The sequence below is a fragment of the Poecilia reticulata genome, chromosome 16, assembly GCF_904066995.2.
Source record: "Poecilia reticulata chromosome 16, P_reticulata-male-v2, whole genome shotgun sequence".
Taxonomy (NCBI): domain Eukaryota; kingdom Metazoa; phylum Chordata; class Actinopteri; order Cyprinodontiformes; family Poeciliidae; genus Poecilia; species Poecilia reticulata.
Window position 1 is genome coordinate 21,991,594 of NC_088845.1, and position 25,795 is coordinate 22,017,388.

At 37.7% G+C, this 25,795-nt stretch overlaps 2 protein-coding genes across 3 annotated transcripts in view; both read right to left on the minus strand.

Annotated features, from left to right (window-relative positions):
• Positions 1 to 592: 592 nt before the first annotated feature.
• Positions 593 to 16,426, minus strand: LOC103478395 (secretagogin-like). The gene is made up of 11 exons (XM_008432220.3): positions 16,232 to 16,426; positions 15,864 to 15,934; positions 11,569 to 11,661; positions 4,891 to 4,980; positions 4,537 to 4,593; positions 3,986 to 4,063; positions 3,424 to 3,479; positions 3,258 to 3,303; positions 2,397 to 2,456; positions 1,438 to 1,506; positions 593 to 1,136 (listed from the first exon to the last, which is right to left on the minus strand). Exons 1-11 carry the CDS (start codon positions 16,299 to 16,301, stop codon positions 1,008 to 1,010), a joined length of 819 nt encoding a protein of 272 aa, XP_008430442.1. The 5' UTR covers positions 16,302 to 16,426; the 3' UTR covers positions 593 to 1,007.
• Positions 16,427 to 16,595: 169 nt separating this feature from the next.
• LOC103478394 (F-actin-uncapping protein LRRC16A) overlaps positions 16,596 to 25,795 on the minus strand; it is a 58,698-nt gene continuing 49,498 nt past the window's right edge. The window contains exons 28-39 of one of the 2 annotated variants that reach the window (XM_008432217.3): positions 25,617 to 25,704; positions 25,281 to 25,421; positions 24,622 to 24,639; positions 23,722 to 23,788; positions 23,254 to 23,480; positions 22,982 to 23,094; positions 22,592 to 22,846; positions 22,304 to 22,514; positions 21,574 to 21,610; positions 21,149 to 21,409; positions 20,891 to 21,031; positions 16,596 to 20,055 (exon numbers count right to left, since the gene is read on the minus strand). In XM_008432217.3, coding sequence (XP_008430439.2) covers positions 19,883 to 20,055; positions 20,891 to 21,031; positions 21,149 to 21,409; positions 21,574 to 21,610; positions 22,304 to 22,514; positions 22,592 to 22,846; positions 22,982 to 23,094; positions 23,254 to 23,480; positions 23,722 to 23,788; positions 24,622 to 24,639; positions 25,281 to 25,421; positions 25,617 to 25,704 — 1,732 coding nt within the window. In that variant the 3' untranslated portion in view covers positions 16,596 to 19,882. The remainder of the gene's footprint in view (positions 20,056 to 20,890; positions 21,032 to 21,148; positions 21,410 to 21,573; positions 21,611 to 22,303; positions 22,515 to 22,591; positions 22,847 to 22,981; positions 23,095 to 23,253; positions 23,481 to 23,721; positions 23,789 to 24,621; positions 24,640 to 25,280; positions 25,422 to 25,616; positions 25,705 to 25,795) is intronic. The other variant, XM_008432219.3, reaches the window with a different exon arrangement.

Sequence of the window (25,795 nt, forward strand, 5' to 3'; positions counted from 1 at the left end):
TAACTGGAGACCATATAAAAATCACACACCATGTTGGCTTTGACTCCGAGTGCATCTCGGTCTGGTGGAGAAAGCTTTTAGGGTCTGCACCATTAGGTTCCTGTTAGTCACTGAAAGGAGTTCCAGCTACATGGTTTAAATTGTCTCTCAAACTTGGAACATGGCATCTCATTCAGCTGCACTTGAAAGTCACCAAATATTTAAATTTATACAATGCAGAGAAAAACCTTCTGATTTATCAAAGATAACCTGAATAAATATAAAAGATTTCTTTTAAGTTTGTGATTCCCAAACTTTTTATGCTGCCCCCCCTCCCCCTTTGGTTATCGAGAAAATGTTCAAAACAAAATGTTTCATTGTGTGCACTATTTTCTGTCGCTCCTGCAATTAAATCCATTTCAAATATTTGCCACATTTATATCTAAATGCAAATTACCATGTTTTCTTTCTGGCAAGTGCAACGGATTTGATTGCAATACATTTTGTTGTAAACTTTTACAGCTCCAAATGCATTTGAAAGACTTTTATTTTACATTTCTTTATAATATTCGATGTAGATGCTGAAGGGAAAGAAGACAGACAAACATTAATATGCCATCACTTGTCATTGTTTATTTTCTTTATAGCCCATTACTGTATATTATACACCACACAACATACCATTACATTTTTATAGAAACATGCAAATGCAAAAGGTTCTACAGAGAACTTAATATTCAGCAAGTTTTCACTTCAAAAGAGACACTTTCACTTTGTTGACCAGCACACCAAGTTACCCTTAATTGCAAACATCTTACACCAGCGAACACAAGCCTAGGTACTACCTTAGAAACCCAGTATCAAGTCAGAGCAGAATTTGTCATAAAGTTCATTCTACTATTTAAGGTTTAGGTTAAACTTGATGCATGAAAAAGTAGCGAGATTATGTGGATAACATTTCATTATTATCAGATGTACATCATACAGTCAGTGTTTCATACGATACGAGGAATATGATATAAGGTTTCCTAAAGTTTTGGTTTCACTCCCAGACATAGGGCCAGCTCATTTTTCTGAATCTTTCCATCCTTGTTGACGTCGCAGTGACGCAACAGAACGGCTCGCAGTTTGTCAAGATCGGGACCCGTCAGGTTGGGCTGCAGTAGACAGAAAGCAAGAAGTAGAGCACTGATTAGTGAATGAGAGATTAATAATGGAGGAAAAATGTTTGACTGTTTTTAGCTTTTCATCAGGAGGTCAATCACATTATACCCTCAAAATTAAGAGGAAATTTAGGTGCAACAGCAGACCCCAGGTTGTCGAGAAGTGAGGCAGAACCGAAAAATGAGGTGATTTACTTGCATACAAATCAGGAAATGTCTTGGAAAATGTCAATAGAATAGTTTAAAATGGTTTTACAAAATTTTACAGAGGAAAAAGAATAACTAGGACTCCTACCCTGACAAGCCCCATCATGTCTTTGACAAACCCATCCACCTCAGGACCTTCCAGGGCTCCGGTCTTACTCTGGAGATGGATAACCAGAGGGAGGGAACATGAGCAGACAGAAGAAAACCGAAAGACGGGACAGTGACAGAATAATATGGTAGCAAAAATATAATTTTAGGTATTTCCAAAATCCTAGAGAACTTCAGTGTCATTTTTCCCTGCAGAATTGTAAAAAACAAAACACAAAAACGAATCATTGTAATAAAAATATTATGGTTGTATTGAAACAGGTTTTCAAAGACCTTCAAAAAAAGTACAAATAAGTTTTTCCAAAGACTTGGTCTAAACAAATTGCTCCGTGTGAAACATCTCAAATCTGTAAAAAAATTCTGTCTCTTTATGGCAACGGTTCAGGTACGCAGTACTTGTTCTCCAGCTAAACTAAGATCAGACTTTGTCCATTCACACTTTGCCTAGAGTTTGATAGATCAGGTCATACAAGCATAAAAACGAAGATGCAAGTCTCTCACACTCTGCATTCTGTTAACATTAATTTAATTGGTTCCTGCTATTCTGACATCGTCTCTGTCAAAACCAACAGGTTCAGTAACAAAACTGGTGGCCTTGAGGCTTTTCATTCAGAGATTAAATGGTGCATGAGCAGAAAAGGTTCTCAGGCATTTGGTTTCACAATCGAGACGTGAACCTGTTCAAGAGTTCTGATTTTACATGATATAATGAACCAGAGTGTGACTTCATCACATTTTAGCAGTTTTATCTTATTACGTTTTATTACGCAAAATTGAAGTAGATTAATTTCCTCCGTGTTGTACTTAATGTTACAAAAAAATCCATCTGTAAGATGTTCATTTACATTTTTTCTTTCATTATTTGTTGCATAACCTAAACAGATAAAAGTGATGATTTTACAGAAGATAATTTCCCACAGAGTTTCTTAATGGACTTACAACATCATAGTGGTCAAAGATCTTCTCAAAGTCTCTCTTCCTCTCCTCTTTACTGGAAGCCTTAAAGAAAATTAGAACACGTCTTTAATCAAACAAATATAAAAGTTAAACTAGATAGATGGGTTTATTTTATTGTTTCATTGGTTTTTAAAAGGGGCTGTATTAAGTAAAGTCAACTTTTTTGAGATGTAGATAATGTTATAATGTCACTCCCTCATCAAAACATACCTGGAGTGTTGCTTTGATTCTCTCATGCATGTTCAAGAAATCCTTTAATCTCCCCTGTTAGCCAGAGGAGCAGCGGGCCAAACAGTTATGGGTTCAGAAAACAATAAGTGAAACCGAGCGTTGCTTTGAAGAACATTCGGTTACACCACAGAGAGCTGATCCCAGAGTCTCCAAGCCGAGCTTCTGCTTCTCAGAGCACACCTCCCTTGCGATTACTCCACATTGCTCCTTCAGACTAGCCAGCAGAAATTAGCAAACATCTGGTGGAATCTGCTGAGTTCATCATACAAGCTACTTCTCACTGAAACCCTGGTCAAAAACATTTTGATGGTATTCCTGATAGTGTCTCTTGATAAAGGAATATTGTGAGGTGGCAGTGTGGGAAAGAGCAAGAGCTTCTTAAAGAAACAGAGGCTCAATTCCAAGGCGTTAAAATGTGAAGTCAAATTTCTTTTAACTTAAGTTTGATATAAAAAGCACTTTTGCAATAACTGAAAAAATGCTTTCCTTTTTCAGCAATGCCATTTTTTCAGCAATGGCATTGCACAGTCAATGCCATTTCATTGACTGTGCTATAAAATGGCAGTATGTGCAACGAAAATACTGCCCCTTTAAAAAGACTAAGATACTTACATCCATCTGGAACTGAAGCAGGAAGTTCTCTTCCAAAGCCAAGATCCTTCAGCATAAACCCAAGTATTTATTGAATTAATCATAACAGCAAATGAAACCAACACTGTTATGTTTTATAAAGCTTCAAGTAGTCAGCTTCTTGCACAAAATCTTTGTAGAAATGTACCTGGCTAAATCACTGAGATCCAAACGGCCATCCTTGTTTTTGTCAAATACTCTCATCTGAAAAGAAAGGATTTGTTAATTTTCAAAATCACAGCAAATTGGCCTCTGCTATACCTCTGCTCAGTTTTATAGACTTTTACAAAATGTAAATGTATAAAAATCAGAAATCTAACTTCAAATGTTGAGTCTTCCAAGAAATTTATGAAACTGATTATACCAACAAATGTGAAAAAAAAAGTTTGATGTTTTTAATTCCCCTTTTGGTTATTTTACAAGATAATCCATAACAGCAAGATTCAACTCTTACAGGAGGATGTACATTTGAGTTTGTAGAATAATATCTTTGCATAATGAGGGATGTTCTCCTCTCTGAAAATATGCTCAGTCAAAAAGATGAACAATAATTGCATTAACTAAGCAAATAAAACAAATACTGCCTGGTATACAATGTTAAAATTAATAATTCAATTGAATAAACTGTTGTATAGCTTTTTGAATTGGACAATCAGTCAAGTTTTAAGAGTGTGACTAAGTGTTGAGACTGTGGCAGATTTTTTTTATACCATTGCATCGGTGTATTCTTCCAGTTTATCAGGGGACACTTCTTTGTGGTGCTGCTGAAATAAGTCTTTCAAAAAGGCCTGAAAGGAGAAGAAAAACCCCAAAGAAAAAAAAAATTTAATCACTGAGCTTGATTCCCTGCAGAAGCAACAGTTACAGTTACTCTCAGATTGTTGCTGTCTTTTCTATTCGACATTAACAAACATACTTTTTACCATCCATAATCAATACATCTAAAAGGTATACAACTTAAATATTTAATGTACATTTTAGATTTACTACAATTAGCCTCGGCTAATTGCTTCATGGCATTCATTACTAGTAGGAAGTTTGAAGTTATTTTAGACCAAGACCTATTCAAGCATGTGCCTGCAAAACATATATACACACATGGAATAATTTTAACTGTGCAACTTTACCCATTTTGGGAATATCCTTTCCAAAATGCTGCAAGTACTGTATTTTCAACTATTCATGTTCTACTAAGAAAATGTTGAAATAAACTGCATCATATCTAAGATACAAAAAAAAAATGCTCGTCTTTGAGTCTCACCTTCAGCTCCTGGGCTGATATGTAGCCGCTGCAGTCGATGTCATACTTCCTCCATATCTGCAGCGGACACAGTAACACAAAATCAGAAAATGTTATTTATAGCAATAAGAAATTATTTTAGCCAGTGAAGTAATTCCAGTCCATTTTAAGTTAAGGACAGAGCTCAGCCGCATTGTGGAAAAAAATAAAATAAAATTCTCAATCAGCGAGTTTAAGCTCCAGTTAATAATGTATGAGTCAGAAGAGGTCAACATATTACAACCATAAAATAGCATTACCAATTTGAATATATAGTCTGAATATTGGAAAAAAGTTAGAAAAAAATGCAATGTATGTAAATGTGTGCATCTTCACCTTCATAAAATCAACACTGTTGTCCAGCAGAGCTTCTCTTCTGAAAACTAACAGGAAGTTTTCTTCTTCAGGCAAAATCATGTTGGCCAGCTAGAAAACAAGACAGCAAGCAGAGATCTAGGGTGAAAAGATGCACATAGTGTTGGCTTTTACAAGTCTGTACAAGTTCAATTTTATCTTTTAGTCTTGATAAGATATAGGTAGTAGTACTTAGAACCATTTCCTGCTCAAAAAATTGCCTCAACAAAAACTCTGCAGTCACATTGAGACATCTTTCTACAACTGGTGCACCGCACAGAAGAAATCATTTCTCATGTATTCAATTTTCTTTCCTTTATTTAACCAGGAAAAACAAGAGGGAAGAAATCTGCAACAACCTGGTTACACAAAATGAAAACATGTGCACAAGATTAAACCATAATACAGCCAAGCCGAGCAGAGTTTCATGAATCAGTGGCATCAAGTGATTGTATCTCCGTAAGCTGATGAGTCAGATGTCTGCTACCTGTTACAAACCTTAAAGCGCAATGGTAGACTGTATTCAAAGTATTGAAGACATCTGGTAATTCAGAAGGGGGAAATCTAAACATATCTTTAAAAAAGATAAACTGCGACTCGACTTTCTTAGCAGGACGCCATAACGGAACGATTAACAAACCCAACGCTGAACGACCTCTGCACCAGCTGATCTGGATCCGCTCCAGTTCTTATTGAGCCAGCTCTACATTAGTGGATTAAACTCTCCGATGAGAACGGTAATAAAGGATGCACCCCATCAGAAGACAAAGATGAAGCCATAACAAGGACAATGAACCAACAGTGCTGTTTTCTGCAGAGGCATCCCTATAAGGCCTTTTCTGCACACTTTATATGGATTAGATGTATTAACTATTTAAGATCATTTTCTAAACAGATGACAGCTAAAGGCACAAAAGGTCTTCACCAAAAAAGGTTAATAATGAAATTATTTTCCAATTCATGTTTTTGTAAATGGTGACCATGTCAGCACAGCTCTAAAATAAAACCAGAAAATGGTTTCCAAGGGCTTTGCTGGTAAAAATGCCTCCACATGGCAGCTTTACATCACCACTGTGATGTGTTCAACAAGAGGATTGTTGACAATGTAGTCACATTTACTAAGTTTGACTAGAGTGGTCATCGTTAAACTTTTCGGTAACACTTTATTTGACGGGGTGTGAATAAGACTGACATGACACTGTCATAAACATGACATAACATCTGTCATAAAGAAGTCTTTATGAATATTTATGACGGTTGTTATGAAGTGTCATTCAGTAAATAATGACACTTTTAATGCAAAGTTGCTCTAAAAGCCTCATTGAAAGGCCATTAAAAGTGCCAACGTTGCATCAAATTGTTATTATTTACAAAATCATGCAAAGCTGGCACTTTTAATGGACTTTTAATGCAACTTTTAAAGCAACTTTCCATTAAAAGTGTTGTTATTTATTGAGTGACACTTCATGACAACAGTCATAGACAGTCAAAGACTCGTTCATGTTCATGACAGGTGTTATGTCATGTTTATGGCAGTGTCATGTCAGTCTTATGCACACCCCTTCAAATAAAGTGTTACCAACTTTTCTATACTCGATATGCTAGTTTTTACACTTCAATAACGGAGCAAATGCAGCTGAATGTAGTTCATTTCTCTTTCTACTGATATAAGTGAACAGACACTGAAAGCATGCCAGCACTTCGTGCAACTATGACAGGATCTTGTGGCTTGCAGATAAAATTGTTGACTTCCTCTTTGACTTCTATGCATCTGTAAAAACATCGTACAGATGTCTTTACAAGCTTTCGGGCCGCAAGGCCTATTCCCCCCGTCCCATCAACCCCATCCCCTCGTGTTGTTGCGTGATGGATGGTTGTAACTGAAACTGCAATTTCGTTGTCTTTGTGACAATGACAATAAAATTCTTCTGATTCTGATTCTTTCAAGACTGCTAAACCTTTGGTGCGCACAGAATGTCAAGTAGAAAAGTGACAACAGTGGAGTTCACTTGTGGAAACAATTTCACTTACAGATGAATTTCAGCACAAGATGGTGTGGAAGAAAATACTGTAACAGGACATTGTGTAAGACAGAATGGTTGTAAATTTTGCTTACTAATGGTCTAAACATCCTGTTTACACCAGCAGCTTTTCTTGTTTTCCAGAAATCATTAGTAATCTGAATCTTGCGGGTATTAATTTAAAAGTTTTGGTTGCCTTTAAGCATTATTGGTAATATTTGAGGATATTAGAATTAGTAATGTGCGGTTAATAAAATGGAAAAGATAAATTGTATGTTACACACAAATTATTTTGTTTTAGCTTTAAAATTCACTTTATTTTGTTACCTTTGTAATTTCATAGTCATGGCCCAGGATGTTTCCAAAGGGTGCCAGTCATTTTGTGCCTCACTTTAATATAAAATCAACCACCATGGGTAAAAATTTTTCTTGCATGTGAGATTTTGTTTCAAACAAATCAACTGTGCTTTCACAAAGAGTGATTTAAAGTAACATTCAACATTATGCTCAAATCTACTGCAGAAAGAAAAAAGTGAGTATACAAATTCAGTAACTGTCTACAAGTAGCGTTTCAATTTAAAAGTATTTTTGGATCAGCTATGGCAAAATAATTCACAAAAATGTTTAGTCCTAACATCTAGTGTAAAGGTTTTTATTGCATCCTAATTCCATTGACTGTGCTTCTGATTACTGGTTGAACCAAACTGACTCAAAATAGAAAATGTTAGGACCTCGGCCCAAAACAACTGTTTTCCAGCTGATGGATTTATAGGACTGTCATCACAGCTGGTATGACTTTCTCCAAAATGGACAAGAATTGATGCATGGTCAGAACAAAATTGTTGATTCTGTGGCAAACTGATTCTTTCATGTCAGTTTTCTCATAAAAAAAACCATAACAATAAGACCTCCAAGTTTCATTAGAACCGACTGACCCAAAAACAGATCGGAACCACAATGAATTGAAGGTGAAATATAAAAGCTTTACTACATATCCTGCAAAACTAAATCCTACTAAATGCACCCAGAAATAATTACCAAGAAAAACATGGTGATACACAGATATAAATAACAACTAGTTTATTTGCAGAAAGCAGAAGGATGTTGGTTGCACTGCTGAGGGAACGAAGAGGGAGTCTCCTGCCCCCACGCTTAATAAGCTTGTTAAACCATAATAAGATTTTTAGCATTTACATGACATCTTGTCAAAGTTCTTGTGGCATTACAGCTTCAGCTCCAGAACACATCGTTCTGGCTGAGTTGGCTGAGTGAGGAGGAAACTAATTATTAACCTATTAACCTTTAAACCCAGTGTACAATCTGGGACATTTGGTTTATTAGATGATTTTTTTTTTCCAGCAGGATTTCTCAACTTTTGCTATAACTGATGCATTAGGTGTTATGACTATATTGATTGAAAATGTTACATACCATAAAAACCAAATGACAAAACACTTAAAGTATCCCAATTAATACCCATACTTTCAACGTTTTCTAAAAATAAAAATTATTTTAGTTTTTGTATGATTATTAATCCATCTTATTTTTTATTTTTTTTATATTTTTATATTGCCTTTTTAAACCTCATTTTACAGCTGATCTTTGCAGAAATTACCTTTGGTAGATGTAGATGTAGGGGTCTGAAAAATATGTTTAAAAAATTATAGCTTCGGCATTATAGGATAAAATGAAATAAATCTAACCAATCAATACATATACATAAAACTTCCAATGTAAATGAATTTAAAGTTACAATCATATGTAACTACCGAGCTCCTCTAAGTAAGATCAGTGCAGGTAGATTTGAAATGCAGAGCTTGTAGCCTGTTAAACATCTGAAACTGCTACAACAGCACTTGTTGGAACTGATTCGTGGCAGGAACTGTGAGTTATGGACTCACAATCTGTTTTTTTCTTTTTTTTAATAAAAAAACAAACATCAGATAGGCAGGGGTATACCATGTTGAGCTCGCAGTTCCTGCTTCAACCACAATAAATCACTGCATGTAACAAGCCACTAATAGAAAACGCATATTGATTTCTTCCTTCAGTATTAGAGGAAGCCAAGGCCTTTGATTCTGTGGGTGTAATTCATCAAAGGAGTTATCCCAATGAATAGTTTCTGTCCTCTGGTATTAATTTGATACTGTAGGGGCTTCCACACTTTCCATATCTGTCTTCTGTCACTTTTATCAGCAGTTAAAATTGTTTAATCCGTTGCTAACATGTGGTAACCTGTTTTTCCGAGCCGCCTTTAAACGCAACATGAACACTACTACACTCGCGCTGGATTTACACATGTGAAGGAGAATGAGACCTGCTGCTGCTGTGCAGAGCTACGCAGGTGTGTCTTAGAATCATGGCAGCAAACCAGCAAAACGCAAAGAACTTTTCACAGTTTACCCACAAAACTAACCGACTGAGTTGAGTAAAGCTGTTGGATGCAAGTAATGTTAGCTAAAAGATGACTAGCTAATATCAATACAGCACCTTAAGCTTTATAAGTAGCCTGTAGGCTACCGATGTTGTCCAGCTACGAACATTCAAAAAAGTCGACCCCCCCCCATTCTTAGAGACAGGGAGTCTATCCTGTCCCCCATCCCCCAACTTCCAACTCCATTGAAATTTGTCCCTAGTTTTTGTCAACACCGTCAGACTGTAATGTAAAAAAAAAAAATCTGGCATTATTGGGGGCACCAGAACTTCTGAGAACCCCATGACCACATCCTTTCTCTTCCTTTGGTAAGAGGGCTAGTTAGCTCTGGTTAGCTTATGTTAGTCTTTAGTTTTTTCTTCTGTTTTATTCCTAAGTTGTTTGTCACAACCATGATGTGTCAACACCATAACTGACAATTTACGAAACTTTGATGAAATTTTGTGAAATAAATGCTTAATTTTGGTATATTATAAAGATTTCATGGACCTGATGAGCTACATACAATATGGCCTCCTTCAGAATAACATCATATAAATTGAGGTAGTTTGGTATTTTCTCAACTCCGTCAGATGTCAACTCCATCAGAGTTTTTGTGACTCTTTCAGTGAAATTGTTGACAAATCTAACTTAAATGTGCAATTTATTGATTTTAATGTATTTTACATAAATTGCATTACTTCACATGTATCAGGTTTTTCATTTTACTCACTAGTTTGTCACCACCTTCAGTTCTGTGTCAACTCCGTTATGCACTGTCAACTCCGTCAGATGGACTTTTTGTTGTTTTTTGTTTTTAAATAATATTTATTTTGTTTCTTGAGAAGTATTTGTCTGTAAAATGAGTAAAAATAGTACTAATAGGGTATTTTAAAAATCATTTTACATGTATTTTTGTCAGATGGTGATGATAAAGTTCTGGGTCAGGTCGATTAAAAATGTAATTTAAAAAAAAAATTTGCACCTGGGAGCCTGCACCTAAGCATCTTTACATTTCCAAAACATTATTTGTCATATTTGCATACATAAGGTTGAGAAATAATTTTAAAAAAAAATGGGAAAATTAAAACCCATTTTGTCCCTCAAGAATCACTGAAAGGCAACTTAAACCAGTAAGAATCGATAAATTACTAGAGAAAACTGAAATAAGCAGCATCCAACTATTAAATGTGTATTTTATGAGTGAGGAACAACTGAGTTCTTTTCACCTTGGAACTTTTGAGAACACAAGATGGTTTGGACAGCAGTTCTTTCATATGTTGGTGTTAATTTTAAATGGTTTTAAGAGAAAGGTGGTTGATTAAAAAGGAATGAGGCTGAAGACAGATGATGCTGCTGTAGAATAAAGAGGAAGTAGGCTCAAAGCAAGCAGCTTTTAAATGTGTCATGTCTGACGAAAACAAATTTGACAAATGTCATGTTGAGAGGAAGCTGAAGTTACAGAAAAGAGGGCCAAAGGGTAATAGTAATTACATTTTAGAGTAACTAAAAACTGTTTTAAAATGTTTGCATAGTACATATATAGTGCTGCATTCCAGTTTGTCCAAATCACAACCAGCCTCAAAGAGTTTCTGCTTACGTGGCCTTGTTGAGACAACCTTTTTATTGTCAGGCCTGAAGCCAGATGCCACACTGAACAGCCTTCATAACATACTTGGAATAAGATATGTGCAATTAGAAATGATTCAGCTGCAATTCGTACAGGAGCTGAGAAAATCATTCTAAAACAGTTATTAAACTTTTGACGATTTGAAAAATAAGGTCAGAAATATGCAGCGTAATCAGATAAACTGATTAACACTGATCATCTTATTTCACCTGGTCAGGATTTCTATGGGGATGCAAAGTGACCATGCTGACCAAATCTACTGCTAAAAAACAAACAATAAGCAAGAGAACATCAGTCTGGATCACAGAGCAACAGGAGAATATGGCCTGGCACAATGAATGAGGAACAAGTGGCACCAGGATGGACTATGGGAAGAAGACCAGTTGATAGATGGCTGGTCTACATCAGCTTGTACAACGTCTTGGACAATGTAATGCTGGCCAGCATTCGTCTTTTATCATCTAATTGTAATCGGTCCTATTTCAAACAAACCTGTGCCCAAGCCCTCCATGCTACCATTCATTTTTGCAGCATTCTGTTAGAAATATCTTTAAATTGGTTTATGGCTAATATAAATGAGGCATGAGCAATAGTACCTCTTGAATTTGTAGTTTACCATCAGCAGTCACATCATAGGCGGACATGAACCTCTGCTTCAGTCTCTGAACTCTCTCCTCGGTGGCTTTCTCCTGGGAAAAAAACAGCAAAATCAAAATGAATCGCTGATTTTTCAGTTTTGTTTATAGATAAATTAATCAGGGTAAATAAAGTCTGATTTTGAAGGAAATACAACACAAAAATTTTAAATGTAAAGAATATAAAGACCAGACTACATAAAAAAAACAAGTCTACATCTCCGGCTTAGTCACATTTGTTTTTGGTATCGTCTCCATGGATACACCTTTAATCTAAGACTTTTTCCTCCCTCAAGGTCTGCTTTTTGAACTCAAACTAACTAACAGGGCCTATGGCACTTGACCATAACCATGTTCTCCAACAATAGAAGTTGTTTGACATATCCAATAAAGCAGAAACCCTTCATTTGGCTCTCTGCAAATCAACTGTCCCAAATTGACTGCATACTTTGGGAGATGTAGAAATCAGTCAGTAGCATTTTTAAAGGATGTTACTGTGAGGGTTATCTGCAAACAAAAGACCTACTCTTTTGTGAAGCGCTGCAGATAAAGAGGTAAGACTGACAGCAGCACTTCAGCTCCCATGTGACCCTCTGGTCTCAGGTGTAATACAGGCCCTTCTCAAAAAATGAGCATATTGTGATAAAGTTCATTATTTTCCATAATGTAATGATAAAAATTAAACTGTCATATATTTTAGATTCATTGCACACCCACTGAAATATTTCAGGTCTTTTATTGTTTTAATACTGATGATTTTGGCATAGAGCTCATGAAAACCCAAAATCCCTGTCTCAAAAAATTAGCATATTTCATCCGACCAATAAAAGAAATGTGTTTTAATACCAAAAAAGTCAACCTTCAAATAATTGTGTTCAGTTATGCACTCAATACTTGGTCAGGAATCCTTTTGCAGCCTTCAATGTGGCGTGGCATGGAGGCAATCAGCCTGTGGCACTGCTGAGGTGTTATGGAGGCCAGGATGCTTCGATAGGCCTTAAGCTCATCCAGAGTGTTGGGTCTTGTGTCGCTCAACTTACTCTTCACAATATCCCACAGATTCTCTATGGGGTTCAGGTCAGGAGAGTTGGCAGGCCAATTGAGCACAGTAGTGCCATGGTCAGTAATACCAGTGGTTTTGGCACTGAGCAGGTGCCAGGTTGTGTTGAAAAATTAAATCTACATCTCCACAAAGCTTTTCAGCAGATGGAAGCATGAAGTGCTCCAAAATCTCCTGATAGCTGCTGCATTGACCCTGCCCTTGATGAAACACAGTGGACCAACACCAGCAGCTGACATGGCTCTCCAGACCATCACAGACTGTGGGTGCTGGACACTGGACTTCTGGCATTTTGGCATTTCCTTCTCCCCAGTCTTCCTCCAGACTCTGGCACTTTGATTTCCGAATGACATGCAAAATCTGCTCTCATCCGAAAAAAGTACTTTGGAACACTGAGCAACAGTCCAGTGCTGCTTCTCTGTAGCCCAGGTCAGGCGCTTCTGCCGCCGTTTCTGGTTCAAAAGTGGCTTGACCTGGGGAATGCAGCACCTGTAGCCCATTTCCTGCACACGCCTGAGCACGGTGGCTCTGGATGTTTCTACTCCAGACTCAGTCCACTGCTTCCACAGGTCCCCCAAGGTCTGGAATCTGCCCTTCTCCACAATCTTCCTCAGGGTCCGGTCACCTCTTCTCGTTGTGCAGCGTTTTCTGCCACACGTTTTCCTTCCCACAGACTTCCCACTGAGGTGCCTTGATACAACACTCTGGGAACAGCCTATTCGTTCAGAAATTTCTTTCTGTGTCTTACCCTCTTGCTTGAGGGCGTCAGTGATGACCTTCTGGACAGCAGTCAGGTCAGCAGTCTTACCCATGGTTGCGGTTTTGAGTAATGAACCAGGCTGGGAGTTTTTAAAAGCCTCAGGAATCTTTTGCAGGTGTTTAGAGTTACTTTGTTGATTCAGATGATGAGGTTAACTGCTCGTTCAGAGAACCTTTTCATGATATGCTAATTTTTTGAGACAGGGATTTTGGGTTTTCATGAGCTGTATGCCAAAATCATCAGTATTAAAACAATAAAAGACCTGAAATATTTCAGTTGGTGTGCAATGAATCTAAAATATATGACAGTTTAATTTTTATCATTACATTATGGAAAATAATGAACTTTATCACAATATGCTAATTTTTTGAGAAGGACCTGTATATATATCCCACTAATCAAGCAGCAGTAGAGTCCTGACATCTCCAGACCTGCAGGGGTCAGCAGTCCATGTCTATGCAGTTTCAGACAAAAATAAATAGCAACAAACTACTAACACTTGGAGATAATGGGGATAAAGAGATTCATTGGTTTTTGTTTTTTTGTTAGTTTTTTTTTTTGTATGTTTGTCTGAGTTTTTCCAACTATTCTACAAAACTAATCTCAATTTAGGTTCCAGTCACATCTGAAGGCAATTATACTTTCAGGTGCTGAAATTATTCTACTTAGCAACCAACTTTCCAAATTGTACACTCTAATTTCCAGTCACCTTCCTGTAGCTATGGAAACATGTTGATCCATGGTGCTTAAACCTGAATAATCACTTTGTGCGGAGCGGAGGATGCAGTCTGCAGACCATAAGGGGCCACAGAGTTATCACGAAACGAGATCAAGAGACACACGCTATGATGGTCACTCGGATAATGACACTGAAAACAAAGACAAGCATAACATGTGGCTGCTGACGGGTCTCAGATAAATAAAACAACATATATGACAAAAAAAAATTAAACATCATGTGGTTTACTACTTCCCCAAACCACCTGCAACATTATGAAGACATTTTGTTTAAACTGAATGATCTTAACATCATTTAGATGCCCTGATAACAGATGTTTGACAAATTACTTTATATTTTAGCCTTGGTTCAAAAGAAAATACAAATAATTCACAGTCATTGATGTGTTCAGGTTAAATGGATAAAAACTGTAACCTAATACAGTATTATACTGTTTTTTTCTGTTTTTGCATCCAAACTGACTCCATTTCAAATTTCAAAACACATAGACTTGTCAAATCAGAACTTTACAATTAAGAGGCTTTTCTTTTCTTTTTTAAAATCATAAATCAAACCGACTTGTTTATATGCTATACAGTTTGCTGAGTTATTTTATGTCTCTTCATACCTGACATGTTTCTGTCTTCGTCAGAGGTCTCACAGCTGTTCCCTTTTTCTGTTCATGTTTCCTTTTGGTTGTCCAAAAATGTGTGTGTGTGTGTGTGTGTGTGTGTGTGTGTGTGTGTGTGTGTGTGTGTGTGCGTGTGTGTGTGTGTGTGTGCGTGTGTGTGTTATTTAACCTGACAAAATGTTAATTCCACATCAGATCAAATTTCAAAATTACTGAGACAGCAGTACAGTACAATAAACAGAAACTGATTATATTGGAGTAAAAAAAAAAAAAAAAAGCTGACAAACCACAGTAACAAATGGCAACAAAATGATGCACAACAGTAAATGGCAGCCAGAGCAGATGGGACGGCTGTGCAGTGTCTTTGTAGCTTGACAGAAATCCATTGAACATCATCCGTCCTGGGGGCATTAGTGGCGGAGAGCAAACATCAGAAAAGAGACAGTAATATAAGTGTGGTAATCTGTTTGTTTTAGTGCAACCCAATTAGTATCCAAGGGAGTCTGCTCAGAACGCTGAAGAACAGCAGGCAGTGGATGTATGCTTATTGGAGTTTCCATTAAAACTAGGCCGGGAAAGGGCTCGGCCATTACTCAGCTTAACCACATTTAACTTTGCTCTGCAAACATGATGTGCCATTAGTGAACATGGTCAACAGGCACTTTTTCCTCCATCTCTGTTTGGAACTGTATCCACTTAGATTGTTCTTTGATAGTTTTCATTTGTTTTTAAATGTACTGTCCAGCATCACTTCTGAGACCTCGCCCATTCGGACGACTGCAAACGTCTTTGGCTACCCAGACAGCAGAGGTCTATAATTTCTGCTCACTTCAATGTTTTTTCTGTTTTTTTCCCCCAGTAAATGATGCTAAGCCTTAATTTTCTCACATGTGCTCCATAAAGATATGAACCCATTAACCTTTCAAACATGGACAACTTCATAGACTATTAGCCGCACCACACCGCTGCTGCTTTTAGGTTGTACAATTAGAAACATGTACAGATGATGCCACTATTTGTTGCCTACTGTCTGTGAAAGTGTATTTATAAATAATTGCATATTTCCGCAGATAAAACATTCACTCACCTGTGGCCCCAGTCTTTTCATCATGTGCCGGAAAAAGTCATCCAGCTCTTTACCCTCAATGTAGCCATTGTCTACAAACACAAGAGCGAAAATCAAACAGTTGGGATGTGTAGCAGGTTTTTTTGTGTATAAAAAGTAGATTCAAAAACGATTTTCCAATAATAACCCATAAAAAAAAACTACTTATTCTCTTACTTGTTCAGTGCACACATATTTATAGCATCACAGTTGATTCTACATCCATATGAGCCAACCATCTAAGGTTTAATAATGCAAGCCCAGCAAAATGGTCAAATCTGAAAATGCTTTATATTAAACAATGTCTATTAATAGGCAAAGAATAGCAAGATGACATGGAATGTCCTCACCGTCTGCATCAAAGTGTTGCCAGATTTCCAAGAAACCTGCTGCATCCATGTTGTCAAAAGAGCTCTCCATCTTTCCAAAGAAAAAGGAAGCTTGAAACTTTTACACGTAAAAACAAGGACGTCTGCAGAGATGAACTGTGCTGCACTCCTCAGCCGTCTGCTTGCTTGACATATGCTCCCTCAACTAAAAAAAAAAAACCACACCTCCTTCTGTATGTCACTAAATCAGTCTGTTAATGTGGGATTTTACAGTGCAAAACACATGGGCCATCTAGTGGAGGTCTTGCTACACTGCAAAGCAAAAATAAGTTCTTGTAAGAGGCTGACTGGAAATGTACCAAATGAGACCAATGAAAACATGAAGCAGAATGTAAAATAATTTTAATCAGTATTAATAGTTGCATAAAAAACTCCCAACACGAGGATTATTAAAACATGCCAAGTCATGACAGAATAAGAATCAATTTAATTAAATAGATGACCATACATTCACGTTCTATCATGTAGTCCCAGGTAAAGTTTGTTTCATTTTCTAAAACATGTTCAAAGTGACAACAAACATAAAAATGGAGAAAGAACATCAGCCTTCAGTTGCTTTATTTTATTTCAAATAAGTTACAAACAGATCCCTAGTATAGTAGTGCACTTAGTACCAAAACAACAGAGGATTTCATGTTTTCACATAGTCGTGTGAATGTGTTACATGTGCTTATGTTACACACACATAAACACACGGGGCCCTACATGTAAGAAAGCACATATGTACATACAGAAAAACTCACAGCCACATCATGCAGTCACACACAGACTGGCACGTCTAGACCGAATGCTACCGAGTACTGGCATGTTTGTACACTGAACAGCAACAGAAAGAACCAGATGCTCAGGTTGAATAATTCTCAACTTATTTTCAGTCTCCATCACAATGCAACAGAAACTCTGCTGCATTGTGCTGCTGCTGCTACGCCAAAAAGAAAAGCTCAGAAATGGCAACTGCACACAGCCACATATGAGTGGATTAAATTCAAACAACATGCAATGTAGAAGCATCCTGTCATTTTTAGTGTCCAGAGACAAAAAAAAGATGATTCTTTAGTCATGTACATCCAGGACAGATTGACTTTATACACCAAAAATAATATCTGTAAACCGTGAAGAGTGGCAAGAAAAGGACAGCCCCACTGTAACGCCATAAAAGGACATCATCAGACACCACATTGTGGGAAAGGTGCACTGGTCAGAGCTCTGGGCCCGACTTCAATCTGAATCTTTTAAAGTGAAAAAAAACAACTGCACAAACAAATCCAACACTTACTAATGAAACTTGGTCATTTAAAGCTAAATTTATGATCTGGGATAACATTTTCTTTGTTCTTCTTTTGCAAATTTTCAAGCAAAACAAATAGGAATGAAAAAACTTTCTTGAAACTTAAGACATGAAGCAAGATTTAGATTCTGGATCCTGTTTCAAGTCTTTTTGTCAGGTTTTAAACTGCTCTTGGATTCCGCCAGTAATCAAAAAAAACATTCAATTAAATAAAATGTAAGTTTTAATTTTATCAATCAAAAATTGCCGCTCTGAAAAAGTCACTCTTCGTCGTTTTCTGAAATTTTGGATTTTATCAAACTTTTTCTGTCAATTTTCCAGATTTACCCAGACAAGGACAGTGAATAAAATCTGATTCAGGCTGCATATTTAGGTGTCCTGTACACTTTGCTGCATGCAATGGCGTTCACACAGTGGCAGAATGCGCACAAATGCTGGCACAAAAAATATACAGCCATGTGTCCTGGAAATCTGGCATTATATTTCATTAATCTATGTTTTTTGTTTTTTTAATCCCAGCAATAATTACGTTTTCTTGTTTGTTTCTATTGATTCACAATACTCACAGAAAATTGAGAATTACCCCAACACAATTATGACATAGAAGAACAGAAATATAATGATCATCCCATACTGTGCATGAAAATATTTGAGAAAACAATCAAATATTTAAATTGTAAACGGTGTACTGTTAATCATCATTCATTTACACTAGAGTTTGTTTTCTTTATTACACAAATTCATTTTCAGAATTAGTCAAACTCTACAGCAGTGTGAAACAGGTATGCCGACTTAAAACCAAAAGAGAAAAATCGGCACGACGGCCAAGTTGATGCCACACAATTAACCGACAGTTTACTTTCACCCCACACAGTGCATTATTGTTTTTTTAAACAAGCAGTATGATTGCCGCCTTTATTCTGTGCATTTCTTAATTCTTAAGCATAAAGAAGAATTAAGAACATTTTCAAATCGCTAATCAAACGAAGCAAAACGAGGCAGACTTAAAAAAAACTAAAAAACTTGTGTGCTGGAGTTCCTTCAGTGTTTTGCTTTTACACAAAGAACTAAGACTGTCTCGAACTGTCTTTCTCTTTTGAGATTTCTTTATGCAACAGTCGTATTTTATAGTAAGTTCCTTGTTGTCACTGGACATGTAGAGCACTAGCATAGTCTTAATGAATGGGATTCAAGTCTTTCTAGGAGCAATTCAAATTCTCAATGTTATTTATTTGCAAAAATAACGAAAAAAAGAGTTCAAAACTTCTTTTAAGAAATTACACTACAGACATGCTCCAGAAAGAACCAAACATAGCTCTCTATTGCACTTTAATTATATTCCCAAAGTTATTCTCCTCGATAAAAGAAAAAAAAAATTCCACAGTGTTTGAATATAAAAGAGCAATTATTTAACAGTGCTTAAGCCTTATGCTGATTATCAGTAAAGACAAAGTGTGCCACAGTCCTCTCAAAGCAGTAACACATCATATGGCCACTCCAGCTTTCACATGGAGTATTACACACTGTTGCTTAGTGTGCATCACTCTGCAGCTGTTCCACTTGTAAAGTAAACCACACATCTCTGATCTGTGTCTTTGCTGAGACACTCAGCTGAAACCTGCTTATTCCTGTAAATAATAACAAAAAAAAAAAAAGAAATTGCATAACATTTTTCAGTCACTTTGAATCCTATTTAGTAGCACATACAGAAAAACCAGAGTGTTATAAAATCCATCAAAAATATATCAGAGACGGTCCTGATTCGCTAATACGTTTTGGCTTCAAGTACAGTGAAGTGGTATGGCGGTTATTGTTGCGTTTGGTCCCTGGGTGTCAAGCTGTGGCAGCAAGCCTTAGAAAACAGTAGTTAGTTGTAATCGCGCTCTCTCAAAGCACCCTGCTTTATTTTTAGAGATGTCAAACTTTGACTCCACTTCGTGATTTATTATTTACGGTCTAAGTGAGTAGGACCAAACCCTGATGATTCATCTTCTCAGACCCTGAAGAGTTAGTAAGAAAAGTGAGGATGAGCAAGGCTGACAGCACATCTGGAGAAAAATACTGTTTGGATCGAGGAAGCTCTCACGAGACGAAGCACAGTTTTGGTTTTTCGCTTTGGAGGCTCACTGCGTCCACTGCGGTCATATTCGTCATGCATTAAGGTCAAAACTGTGTTTCTGCTTCTCATGCCTACCAGGTCTGACTTGTACTTTGTGGTCAAACTGGACCTGCAGGTATGCATCATACTGTAAAAAATAAACCATGGGAGACTTGTTCCCTTGGAGTTAGTTTTCTATAAAGGAGCCTGAGACTTGGTGAGTGGCTCATATTAGTATAAAGTCCTTGTCTGCCTCTTCCCCCGAGTCCGAGGACTTCTTTCTGGCTGCTTTGTTTTTGTCTGTGTTTGCACAGTTGTCCTTGGTTTTGAAGGAGCCTGGGTCATCAGCGTTGGTGCACTGAGGGCTGGATCTCTGAGCAGCATCTGATGCTGACTTCACTGAAAACAACAGACACAATAAAACAACATTAATAATGTAACTGGATCAAATAGAAAAGAAAAACAAGACAAAATCCCATAAATTTAAATGGATATTTTGTCATATTTTTATGACCTGTTCTCAGGAGATTTATTTACCATGTTATAAATTCGACTCTATCCTTTAGTAAAAGACGAGGAGAAAATGGGAGAAAAATTCAGGTTCAATTCAGATCGAAATTTAATGTTTCTTCCCAAACACATCTCTCTTTAATGTTGGTCTTCGTTAAACAAATAAATACAGTAATTGAAATCTTATAGTCATCTGTTTTTTCCAACTAAAATAAACTGTCAAATACTGTGTGTACCTCAGTACATGATCTATATTCTGATCTGCTTCATTCATGTTTTACAGAGCAAAAGCCTTCATTCACAAAAAAACCTTTTAGATTTTAGTTAACAAGTGAAACAACAAAATGTTATAATCAGGCTTCAAGGTTTGAAATTTGCTAATTATTTTTGCAAGGCGTTCTTTTTCTTACTATTAACTTGAATACAAGGTTGAACAGTCTGTAAAAATTGATTTTAAGGATTGCTCGATACAAAAAGAGAGTAAAAAAAATAAAAACTTTGCATGTCTGATTTATGATGCACAGCAGATAAAATAGTTTTAATCAGCAACGCTCTTGGCCTGAATCTATCAGTCACATCTGTCACTTGCTAGATGCAGAGCAGCAACATGAGGTCACAGAGGAACTGAGTCTGTTAGATGAACACAGTTAAAACTGTTCATAAGAGGCTGCTAAGTTTATTTAGCGTTTGAAAGTGAAAGTTTTCAGCTGATTTTGTGACTCACCTTCCTGAGGGCCTTTGTTGGTGGAAACTCCGGTCTGCAGAATGGGCTCCTTGTCTTTTTCTGACATTGTCCTTTTTAGGGTGGAGGGCAGAATCTTGGGAGATGCATGGCCGCTGCCAATGGGGGAAGCTGAACTCTCATCTATGTGAAAAAACAGGCATGAAATATAACTTTGCAAAATGTGGCTGTTTTTAAAAAGTGATTCAAAAAGCTGCAGACAGCTTGTGCAGATAGCTTGTGCAGACTGCGCAGCAATACCTATGCTCCTGCCGCTGCTGGCCCTCGGCTTCTGGGGGATGGTGGGCCGTGCAGCCAGGGCTGGCTTTGCTCCTTGTGGCACTGGTGGCTTAGGGTTTACTGATCCTGCAGGGGACGTTGAGGAAGACGTAGCTCTGAGGCGAGCGGAAGGTTCAGACTTGGCTTCACTACGGGGCGAGGACTTTTCTGCAGCAGCACCATTGGCTTTGTTAGTGGGACAACTGGAAGTCTTGCTTTCAGTAGTTGAGGATTGGGACTTGGCTGTCAACAAATGCAAGAAAAACAACAAGAAAAAAGATAAAATAACTCTTTGAAATCACCACCAAAAACCATCTAACTACAGTGCCTTGCAAAAGTATTTCCTGAACGTTGTCGCAATTTATCCTTTGGTAATTTTTAATCATAAATTTCTCCTTATAGCTTACCTGGTGCATTGCTGTCAGGCCTGTCAGGGCTGGAAGACTACAAGACACACAAAGACAAAATGTGGAATCACATTTCTACATCTGTAGAAATATCTACATCTGTAGAAATATCTACAGATGTAGATATTTCTCTTTAACACAGTTTTCTAAAAGAACATTAATGCACAGCTACATCTCGGGGGATAAATGACCGACGCAGTGAAACATCGAGGATGCAGCTCCTGCTCTCTACGACCTGCTTTGAGAAAACAGTGCTCCCCTATTTCAAATGCACATACACCTGGAAACCTGCTAGAACAAGCAGAGGGTTGGAGCAGCTCCATGCCTATTTATCTGCAGCCTAAAAATAGTAATGTTGCAAATGTGAAGCACATGCAGGGAATTGCATTGGGATGATTTGCTGAGAATAAATAAATCATCGAGAGGAAAATATGTCCAAATGTAGAGTCAAAGAAAAATATATAATTAGTGTAACTTTGCCAAACAATTGGATTAGACATTCACTTTGTTCAAAGGTTCTGGTTGAAGTCAAGATTGTGTCACATAAAGCAGTACTGAGGCCATAGTTTTCCAGACTCAGATTTCTAGTTATTTTTATGTTCTCAAGGTGTTCAAACTAGAGTGCAGAGAAAAATGAATAAAAAGGGAAAATTTCTTGTAGTAAGTCAATAGATGGTTTTATTATTCCCTAATCTACCACATGATTTTTGCTCCACCTGACGTTACTCACCTTGTATGCTCTCCTCTCATGTTTTGCTTTCATCTCTGCCAAGAGGCCACTTCCCATCATCTGCACTCCAGTGTATCTCTTCCCGCCTTGAGGACTTCCCCTGCCGTCCGAACCCTCCCAGGGTTCATCTATGGAGTCCGGAGTCCTCAGTTCTTCGGACCGGTCGGAGCTGCTGCTGTGGTCTGTGGGCTGTGATCGGGTGGAGGAGTCTCTGGATGGGAGACAGACACCATCAGAGGAGTCGAACCTGAGGCGTACGTTAGGTGTGTTATCATGGGTTAGCTGTACCTCGACTTTGGTTCAGGAGGTGGGCTCCTGACTGCCACCTTTGGAGAGGGGGGCTCCTCTGGGATCGCAGAAGCTGCAGCAGAGGCTGCGGGCGCACCACAGGATGTTGAAGCTGCTTGATTTTTCTCCGACTTATCTGATTTGTCAGATTTGTCAGACTTATCGGATTTGGAGGATCGCTTGATGAGATTCAGAAATCCTCCTTTACTCTTCTTCTTTTCTCCATCTTGAGATTCTGAGCTCTTCAAAGACCGTCTTAAAGGAGGCAGTAGAGGAAGCATAGCATGTTAAAGTCAAAACTAAACAGATGATCAAATACACACGTTTAACAAAATGGAAATGAGCTTATTTGGACTATTTTATCTGTCATTTTCTTCAGTAGTTTCTCACTTTGAATCCATCTTGGTGACTTTCTTAGAAAAAAATTCATCCACTCCTTCATCCACTCTGCCCATGAGACCATTTTGTTCGCCGCCATCTTGAGATGGAGTGTTGTTAAGTTGCTGAAAGACAAAAAGCAAAAATAAGAAAAGTCCAATATCAATGATCTACTCTTTGCCTGTTTATTTCAGCACTTGCAAGACCAACAACTTAAATTATTGACAACGACTTAGCTTTTGACTGGTATTTAAGTCGCAATAGAGAAGCAATGTTTTACTTACGGCTACTTTACTAGAATGCATCTTTTTGTTCCTTCGCGGCCGTAGTTTGGTAAAATGCTGCAGTTTCTTCTCTTCCTCAGACGGCAGCTCTGCGATCGCTCCGGACGGACGCTGCTCCGCTTTGGGCCCACCCACAGATGGAGTGGGAGGAGTTTGGGACGAAGTGGAGGCGTCTTCCATGTAGATGGGAACATCCTCCAGGGCCTTGTCGAGATCAAACTCCATCTCTGCAGGTTGGGATTTTGATAAGATTCTTAAATATAGACACATTCGTCGTTCCATTAACTTTAATAAGCTCACGCGCCAAAAAATTGGAACAAATAAAACATTCAGGAGCAAGAGAAGGACTGCTCAGAAGTTAAAATAAGCTCATTATGGGATTTGTAGCTATTGACAGCACCAGCTCTGTGCCTAAGCTTATTTCAAAAAATGTTATTGATGCATTAAATTGAGAACAAAACAACTTACCAAAGGCACGAGACACAGGTCGCAGCATCCTGCTGTGAATACTTTTCCTTTTCGACTTAGGAGTCATCTGAAGAGAACAGCAGAAATTAGTCAGGCATCTCAACTGTAGGGGAAAAAAGTTGTGGTTTTTAACAAGCAAGCATTTCTAGTACAATGCATGTGGAAGTCCATTAAGTTCACTGAGTTTGTGAAAATTCAAAATAAATCAAAAGCAACAAAAGCATGTATTATCATCCACCAAAACCCACAGCTACAAACACGTCATCATGAACTTTCATTTACTTTGCAGACTGCATGGCAGTGTGTTGTAACATTCGGTCTTTTATTTGTACAACTGATGGAGGTCAGAATATCATAGCGTTTGCAAAACATTCCTCTCAAAAACTCTGAGCAGTTTTGCAAGTATTATTAAAAAAAAAAGCACAACTTCAAAAATACCAACAAAAGACTGAAATTTCACAGTGTATAAAATCTTAAAACGCCAACAACTGGATAATATTGGAATAACTGAACTGGGATATATCTCTGGATCATAACATGCACTCTGTTCATAGTGACTTCTTAATGCATCCCATTTTGATTCTGACCCACATTCACATAGTGACAACGACAAACGGTGCACTTCATGAAGCGGAACGGAGCAGCGTAACAAAAAAATAAATAAAAAATAGTGCCGAGGTTTATGAAATCTATTATTCAACAAGATGATAAGAAGAACAAAGTACTGTTAGTCAAATAAAGTGCATTTTCTGTACAGATTTTTAAGCAGATGAAACAGAGCAGATTAGAAGCCACAGTGGACTGTCCAGCAAGCAAGCACATTGAAGAAAGGTGAAAAACAAAGTCAGACAAAAACGGGAGAGAAAGGAGTGTACAGCGGGGCAGTCCTGTGTTACTTACGCTGGTGCAGCACAGAGTCTCCAAGGAGCAAAGGTAGAAAGGGCAAGAAGAAGGAACAGAAGAGAAGATTGAAGAGAAAATAACACACCATAAGGCTTAAGGAAGAAAATGAAAAAACTCATGCAGCAAGAGAAGTGGAAGAAGTGGAAGAAGAGGAAGAAACGGGATCGAGAGCAGGGGTGAAAATACTTATGGGCAAAAGTACTATAGAAAATCGACGGATGACTGGAGACTGTGCTGCACTAAGGCTTGCCTGTGAAGTGATTCAAGTTGTTTAACAAATTAAAATGCCACCAAAGTTAATTAGATAAAAATAAAAAATGGCTCAAGCTAAGAGTCGGATCACTTCCTGAAAAATATTACAAAAAAAAAAAAAAACACTTCAGAGGAAAAAACGATCAATGTAGTAATAAAACCAAAGTATAAAATAAAAATGTGTTGACAGAGGTATACTGACATTTTAAAACTTTACACAATATAAGACAAGTTATTTGCACAAAGATGTGAAAGGAAACCTCAATTAATCAAAAAAGGAAAAAAAAAATACAATAACCAGTACAAAAAAAAAAAAGTGGATTTAATAAAATCCACTGTGGCCAGTGCTGGCTAGTGGACTGGTATACAAACAATAAAAAAAAAAAAAAAAAGTGGTGACCTACCATACATGTTTCCAGATCCTCAAGCCTTTCCGCCTCTAGTATCTCAGCCGATGCTCGTTTAGGAATCTTCTCCTCAGGCACGTCCAGATCCACAGACTCCTGCTGCACCAAGCGGCGTCCTCGTTGCACCAGATGGTCTGCCTGATGAGACGAGTTACGAAAAAAAAAAAAAAAACAGTGAGAGGCTGTAGACAGGGTTCGGCTTTCCCGAGCATGAATAAAGGTACCAAACATGAGGTGTTAACTTAAGAATCTCATCAACTCGACTCTGGATTTGTTTTGTTTTGATATATTCCTCCGGATGTGGCAGAATGAAGTAAACTGGTGTCTTCTTACCAGTGTGAGCTGTGATGTGGAGAGAGCCTCCAAGATCTCATCAACGATGCGATCCGACAGAAAGGAGGCCAGACTCAGTTTCACCTCACTGAGTCATTTCAGAAGATGAGAGAAGGTAAAAAGTCAATAAAAAGATTTTCAAAAAGATTTTCAAAAAGACTTCAAAGCCAGTGTAGCAG

Bases quoted from the DNA above. Each gene is read 5' to 3' on its own strand.
- LOC103478395 (XM_008432220.3), bottom strand. From the start codon at position 16,301: ATGGAGAGCTCTTTTGACAACATGGATGCAGCAGGTTTCTTGGAAATC. The intron at 4,594-4,890 runs GTGAAGATGCAC...TGTCCGCTGCAG, and splicing joins ACAGTGTTGATTTTATGAAG to ATATGGAGGAAGTATGACAT. The intron at 3,304-3,423 runs GTACATTTCTAC...TTTATGCTGAAG, and splicing joins GATCTCAGTGATTTAGCCAG to GATCTTGGCTTTGGAAGAGA.